The 7,095-nt window shown below is 45.1% G+C and overlaps 2 protein-coding genes across 2 annotated transcripts in view; both read left to right on the forward strand.

Moving 5' to 3' along the window:
- LOC9636698 (extensin-2) overlaps nt 1-1,736 on the forward strand; it is a 3,012-nt gene extending 1,276 nt beyond the window's left edge. Inside the window, exons 3-4 of the mRNA XM_024679468.1 lie at nt 1-1,388; nt 1,472-1,736. Of these exons, the coding sequence (XP_024535236.1) occupies nt 1-1,358 (1,358 nt within the window). The 3' untranslated portion in view covers nt 1,359-1,388; nt 1,472-1,736. The remainder of the gene's footprint in view (nt 1,389-1,471) is intronic.
- A 587-nt stretch (nt 1,737-2,323) lies between these two features.
- On the forward strand, nt 2,324-3,281 carry LOC9636699 (small heat shock protein, chloroplastic). Its single transcript, XM_002974525.2, has 2 exons — nt 2,324-2,717; nt 2,792-3,281. The coding sequence occupies exons 1-2, from the start codon at nt 2,438-2,440 to the stop codon at nt 3,238-3,240; spliced, it is 729 nt and encodes a 242-aa protein (XP_002974571.2). The 5' UTR covers nt 2,324-2,437; the 3' UTR covers nt 3,241-3,281.
- The last annotated feature ends 3,814 nt before the right edge of the window (nt 3,282-7,095 follow it).

Below are 7,095 nucleotides of genomic sequence, written 5' to 3' on the forward strand. Positions count from 1 at the left end.
ACTCCCCGCCGCCCCCGGTATACAAATATAAGTCACCTCCTCCCCCCGTCTACCACTACAGCTCGCCACCACCGCCGGTTTACAAGTACAAGTCGCCACCACCACCTGTGTACCATGCCCCGGCTCCTGTTTACAAGTACGAGTCGCCCCCCCCACCGGTTTACAAGTACAGCTCCCCTCCACCGCCGGTCTACAAATATAAGTCGCCACCACCTCCTGTGTACCACGCCCCGGCTCCTGTTTACAAGTACAAGTCACCTCCTCCCCCCGTCTACCACTACAGCTCGCCACCACCGCCGGTTTACAAGTACAAGTCACCACCACCACCTGTGTACCACGCCCCGGCACCAGTTTACAAGTACAACTCGCCACCACCCCCAGTTTACAAGTACAGCTCGCCACCACCACCTGTTTACAAATACAAGTCGCCACCACCACCTGTGTACCACACCCCGGCTCCTGTTTACAAGTACGAGTCGCCTCCTCCGCCGGTGTACAAGTACAGCTCCCCGCCGCCACCGGTCTACAAATATAAGTCGCCACCACCACCTGTGTACCACGTCCCAGCGCCGGTTTACAAGTACGAATCTCCTCCGCCACCGGTGTACAAGTACAGCTCTCCGCCACCACCAGTCTACAAGTATAAGTCGCCACCACCACCTGTGTACCACGCCCCTGCTCCAGTCTACAAGTACAAATCTCCTCCGCCACCGGTGTACAAGTACAGCTCGCCACCACCACCGGTTTACAAATACAAGTCGCCTCCTCCACCTGTTTACCACGCCCCGGCTCCAGTCTACAAGTACAAATCCCCGCCACCACCGGTGTATCACTACAGCTCCCCGCCACCACCTGTTTACAAGTATAAGTCTCCACCGCCGCCTGTTTACCACGCTCCCGCCCCAGTCTACAAGTATAAGTCACCGCCGCCACCTGTTTACCACTACAGCTCCCCACCACCCCCGGTTTACAAGTACAAATCTCCTCCTCCCCCTGTCTACCACGCTCCAGCACCGGTTTACAAGTATAAGTCTCCGCCGCCACCGGTCTATCACTACAGCTCCCCGCCACCACCGGTGTACAAGTACAAGTCGCCACCACCGCCTGTGTACCACGCTCCAGCACCGGTTTACAAGTATAAGTCGCCTCCTCCACCTGTTTACCACTACAGCTCGCCACCACCGCCGGTCTACAAGTACAAATCCCCGCCACCTCCTGTGTACCACGCCCCGGCTCCAGTTTACAAGTATAAGTCACCACCGCCTCCGGTCTACAAGTACCAATCCCCGCCTCCACCGGTGTACCATTCCCCAGCGCCGGTTTACAAGTACCAGTCTCCTCCTCCTCCTGTTTATTAGCTCGTCGCAAGCTAGAGGCACACGCATAAGGTGAGCAAAATCTCGTCGCTTACCAGGATCTCTGACGAACGTTTCTTTCTCGCTTTCTTTTCATTTTCTTTGATCCGATCCAGGTAGAAGATGACAACAAGTGCTGCAGGATTTTCCTTGAAATAAGGACACGCGTGGCTGCAGTGGAAACGGAGCTGCTGCACAGAAAAAGAGAGATGTGAGAACGCGAGTGTATATAGAAAACTGGACAAAAAGAAAACAAAGAAGCATCATCACAGGAGGCCATCCACGAAGTGTTCAGGGATTCTTTCGAGGGTTGGACGTTACCTTGGTTCATCCCGGTTTTTCATAAAATAAGCTCGACGAGGGCGCAATGTTTTTTTCTTCTTCTTCTTCTTCGTTGTTTACCTCTGATCGTTTGCTTGTTCTTCTAATGGACGCCTTTCCAGTTTGAACGATATATTCCTTCTGTAGCTTAGCTTTGTGATCGTCAAAGAAAAAATGCTCCTTGCCTGGAAAGATCGGTGATCACAGCCAAGCTTTTGTGTACGTCAAAGAAAAATCCTTCTGGAAAGATCGGTGATCGGAGCCAATTTTTGTGTACCCGTGGATAGACATCAAGATAAAAATGCTCCTTGCCTGGAAATGAAAAAATGCTCCTCCTGGAAAGGTCGGTGATGCTCGTCATTCATGCAAATCATCGAGTGCCCGCAGCGAAGCAAACTGGATCCTCGCGGCAAAATATTTCCAAATCCGGCGAGAAATCTTTCCATCGTCGCTTCCTCGCATCAAGAAAAACGCCAGAGATCATAGAATCACCTTTAAAACCTCCAGACGAATGGAAAATCTCCATCGCCAAGCCAGCGCCATCCCCTTCTTTCCGCCCTAGGGCTTTACTGAATATTCCCCAAATCTTTTCAAACAGTGGGATATGCTTCGAATAGGGCTCGAGCAAATAGGGTTTTGGCCGACGAGCATTCCAGAAGCCTCTAGACGTTCTGTTTCTCTCCAAATAGAACGTCGAAGAAACGCGACGTATATAAGCATTGTGGGTAGATTTCTTTGCGCATCCATCCACATCCAAGAACATGGCGATCAGGGTTCTAGCGAAGAGCTTCCGCCCTTCCTCCTCCCTCGCGCCTCCCCGCGGCGCGATCTTCCAGCTCCTCCGCGCGAACTCCAATCAATCAGGAGCAGCGGCAGCGGCGACGCGGGACGCCACTGGAAATCCCCCCTCGGATGGAGGATCATCGGGCGTGGATCTCACCAAGGATGATAATCTCGGTGTCATAGACAACGCGAGCATGGGGCGGAGGGGGAGAATCCGAGCGCCGGTGCCGCAGCTCCACCAGCCAGAAGGAATTTTCGGTGAGTAGATCTTTCCCCCCTTCCAAGAATCGAAATCTCTCCCCTCCTTCCAAGAATCTCACGATATGAGCCAGATCTTTGGAGCCCGTATGCGCCGTCGAGGAGCATGCGCCAGATGGTGGAGACGATGAATCGCATCCTCGATCCAGGTTTCTTTCGTGGATTGGACAATGGGCTCTACATCGGGAGGATGCCGTGGGACATCGTCGATGGCAAGGATGCGTTCCACCTCCGGCTTGACATGCCGGGATTCAACAAGGAGGATGTCAAGGTCCACGTTGAGGACGACGAGCTGGTGATCAAGGCCGAGAGGAGCGGCAGTGGCAGCGCTGGCGGCGGCGGTGGCGACGAGCCGGGGAGTGTGTTTGATATCCAGAGATCTGTTAACACGCGCATGGCTCTTCCGCCGGAGGCTGCAAGGGACAAGATCAAAGCGGAGCTCAAGAACGGTGTTCTCACGATCGTGCTTCCAAAGGAGCAAGTTCCAGAAGAGAAGAAGCGCGTGGCTGTGGACGTAGCTTGAGAGGAGATAGAGAAGAGAGATCTCACACACGTACATTTGTAAGTCTTTCACACTTTAGCTTCTATGCAAAGAGTTCTTTTCTTCACAGAGGTGGTGTTCTTTAGCTTGCCCTCTTTCCTAGTAGCTCTCGGAGGATTTGCGACGCTTGCTAGCCTCTTCAAACGCTGGGGCCGTGCTGCTACGATGGTCTCAGCGCCAAGCTTGTCTTCTTTGGGATTCTCCGAGTGATTTTCTCGTGGGCGATCCAGGATTTGCAGGGATCGTGAGCCCAGATGCAGGGCTCATATCCTACTGATCCTACGCCCACATGGTCGACCAGGGAAGAAACATAACGTCCGGGGTCTCCATTCCTGTGATTGGCAATGGCGATAATGGCTATGGAAATGTGATTAACATCAAGAAAACTATCAAGGGTGACTAGGTATCTCTTGCTGAAAACTTGAGATTTCTGCAACACTACTCCAAGTCTTCCCAAGATGGTATGAAAAAAGAATCATATGATGTTCTTCATTGCTCTTGATTTGCTTGTGTGTTTCTCATGTTTGAAGGTGGTAGAAAGGTCAAAGGAACTAGAGTAGCTAAGGATTTAAATATAAAGAGAAAATGTTTATGAATAAGAGTGCACCTTATTTTTTATAGTTTTGATTAAGTGTTTTTAGGTTTGAATAGTATTAAATTTGAGTAATCTTTCAAGAAGTTTAAATTTAAAAGTTTACATTTAATATTAAAAAGGTAGGGGAATCACACCACATGTTAACCTAACTAAGCTTGATCCAAAAAGTAGGCAACCCTTCAATTGTTATGGCAATTATTCATATTTTTTCTATTGAAACAACAAACAATAATCTCTATTTTTCTGCAAATAAGTTCTAGAAGCTCCAAAAAGCTTTTAATCCATTGAAACAGTGAGCCATGGCTATATGACGTAACTAAAGACACTCAATTACACAAATATAAATAACAAGTGGTTAGCATATGACTCAAGTATAAATAAGTTTTGACTCAATTATGGAGCACATCCTATAGATAACAAAAGAATGAATGGGTTTTAACATTGCTTAATAGTACAATGGTGAAGCTGAAAAAGATATAAACTATGGTAACATATATAATGTTTTTAAGGTTGTTTATTATAGAAAAAATTTTAACTAAGTAAAAATGGTCATCCAACTCTAAATAAATTGAAAAGGAACTAAAGGCTTTGCTAAGAATTTTTTTTTAAGATGACAATCTTGAAAAGGAAGAAAATAAAGAAGGCAATATTATAAAAGAGGTTGGTGGTATAGAAAAAGATGAGGGTCAAGAAGACAATACATTAAGGATTACAATTCCCCAAGTATAAAGAGTATTAAATATTTAGTTTAACTGTGTTTTTTCTAGAAGGATTCCTTTTTGACTATTCTTATCATCCTTTATTGAAGGCAAATAAAAATGCCTAAAAAGAGACCCAATCTTTAAATTACAATATGTAAGCGACTAAATTTTCCATTCTACTTTAGTCACTTAACGACACCTCTAACCACTTGGAGGAATCTCACTCACAACCTCCATAAATCCTATTCCAATCTTAAGACTTGCCAGGCTCGAGAATGACATGTATGCCACTCGACCTTTACATTTGGTCTAAATGCTTCATATGTCCGATCTCATGACCGACACCCAAAGGTACTACTGACATATCGGCCCGTTACTCTAAGGCTATGCCCATTCACCTTTGTCACTCCGGTGGTCCAACACCATTTATATCACAGTCTTGTCTCTCAAAACTGGGCTATTCATTTGGGAGTGATCATCCCAGATCCACTCCTTAGCATCCTTAGAATATCTATAGATGTGGGGAACAACCTTCCCCAATATTCTTTTTTTAGTCCCTATTAAATCCCTTTCTGTCCATGGCCGTGTCTGCCAACACTGCCACTAGGTCAAGACCAACAGACTTGACCACTAAGTCCCAATGTTTTCTAGGACTTCCTCACCATGTGACGATATCCTTGGTCACTACTCTACTTTCCATGGTCTGGAATTTTGGGACAACATTTCGAAACACCATAGCCTTACACGAGCCTCATGGGTACTCTCCCCACCTTGTGCGCTCTAGCTATGGGGCTAGAGAGAGGTTTCGTTGAGCCACACCAGATATCCAAAAAAGTAGTGCCACCCACACTTGGATTGGGAGCATCAACCATTTAATCTCTTAAAGGAAATAGAGCTAATTTTTGAACACTTCACCAAACTACTCTGTTTGTTAGTTTGTATTCATTCTAGCCTTGGACTCTTTAATGGATATATCATCACCTAACAGGTGAGCATAACCTTCCTAGGTCACACTACCTTTTCCTGACCAAACTAGCTCCAATGGGTCCAACCCCACACTCACATGAACATCTGCTAACTTGACTTTAAGGCATAATACCTTGGCATATTTGGTGTTTCCACACTATCAACTCTACAAATCTACCCTTATTACACTTCCCATTTGTGTCTAGGTCTTTGCCAAGACTAAAGCAACCATTTCTCATACCAACTATTAGTTAGCATTGCAACATAGTGTTCACACACAACTTTGCGTTAAAGTTGTTTTCTTTCAGGAACACTTTTTTCACGACTTTAGTATGGAATATTTTGCCATCAATAAAACATCTATTGTTCTCATACTTGGACTTTTTTATCTTCTCTATCCTTTATAAAGTACAACACATCTCGTTCCAAATGCTTCCACCAATTCTTTAGGATCATTCTTTGACTCTACTTGAGTTATTCAACTTTCTGGACTTTGCTAATTTGACAACCCATAAGGTCTTAGCCTCTTGGCTAGTTTTGAAGTGTCAGTTTACTAGAATACATCTCTTTGTATTCATGTCCTATTCATAAGGACCATTTTTGCAAGTGTTACTCCAACACTCGATTATGTTTGTTCCAGGTGAGCTACTTTTGCATCTTAGGAATATCTGTCCATATGATGAGAACACCAACTCATCCTCTAAGTACACCTCCAACTCCTTGGATTGTTCTAGCACTTATAAGAGGTAGCTCCAGCTACTATTTCAAGGACTTATGTCCTCATCCGTGTGACTCCTTTACTGTTTTGGAGTTTCTATTTTTTCTATGATCCCAACTATAGTTATTTACCACAACTACATTAGCTAGTTTGCTAAGTCAAATGCTCATCTATGTCACATCCTCAACTTTCTGAAAAAAACCTTATATTGTTCCTAAGATCCTAAATTCGTTCCTTTATTAGTTCTTTTCTATCCACCATATTGCCTACAAATTCACACATGAACTGTAGTGGAAAGCCATGTCCTCCCAACCTGCTACTCCTCAAGGATAAACCCACTCTTAGTACTTTTCGATGCCAACATAAGTGGTGATATACTTGACCACCAATAAAAGTTAAACTAAGGAATAACTTTGATACTAAATTGTAAGTTACTAAACTTTTTATTCTACTTTAATCACTTAACCACACCTCTAACCACTTAGAGGAGTTTCACTCACAACCTCCATAAGTCCTATTCCAGTCTTGGGGCTTGCCAGCCCCGAGAATGGCATCTATACCACTAGACTTTTACATTTGGTCCAAGTGCTCTAAGTGTTTAATCCTATGACTGACACCCAAAAATACCATCGACATATCGGCCTATTACACTAAAACCATGCCTATTCACCTTTATCACTCCGATAGTCCAACACCACTTATATGACAGTCCTATCTCTCAAAGACTATGCCATCCATTTGGGAGTGATCATCCTAAATCCACTCCTTAGCATCCTTAGGATGCCTGTAGATATGGGGAATAACTTTCCCCAATATTCCTTTTTCAGTCCCCATTAAGTCATTTTTTGTCCATGGCC

This window comes from Selaginella moellendorffii, unplaced genomic scaffold (genome assembly GCF_000143415.4).
Source record: "Selaginella moellendorffii unplaced genomic scaffold, v1.0 SELMOscaffold_25, whole genome shotgun sequence".
Taxonomy (NCBI): domain Eukaryota; kingdom Viridiplantae; phylum Streptophyta; class Lycopodiopsida; order Selaginellales; family Selaginellaceae; genus Selaginella; species Selaginella moellendorffii.

Bases quoted from the DNA above. Each gene is read 5' to 3' on its own strand.
- LOC9636699 (XM_002974525.2), top strand. From the start codon at position 2,438: ATGGCGATCAGGGTTCTAGCGAAGAGCTTCCGCCCTTCCTCCTCCCTC. The intron at 2,718-2,791 runs GTGAGTAGATCT...GATATGAGCCAG, and splicing joins CCAGCCAGAAGGAATTTTCG to ATCTTTGGAGCCCGTATGCG.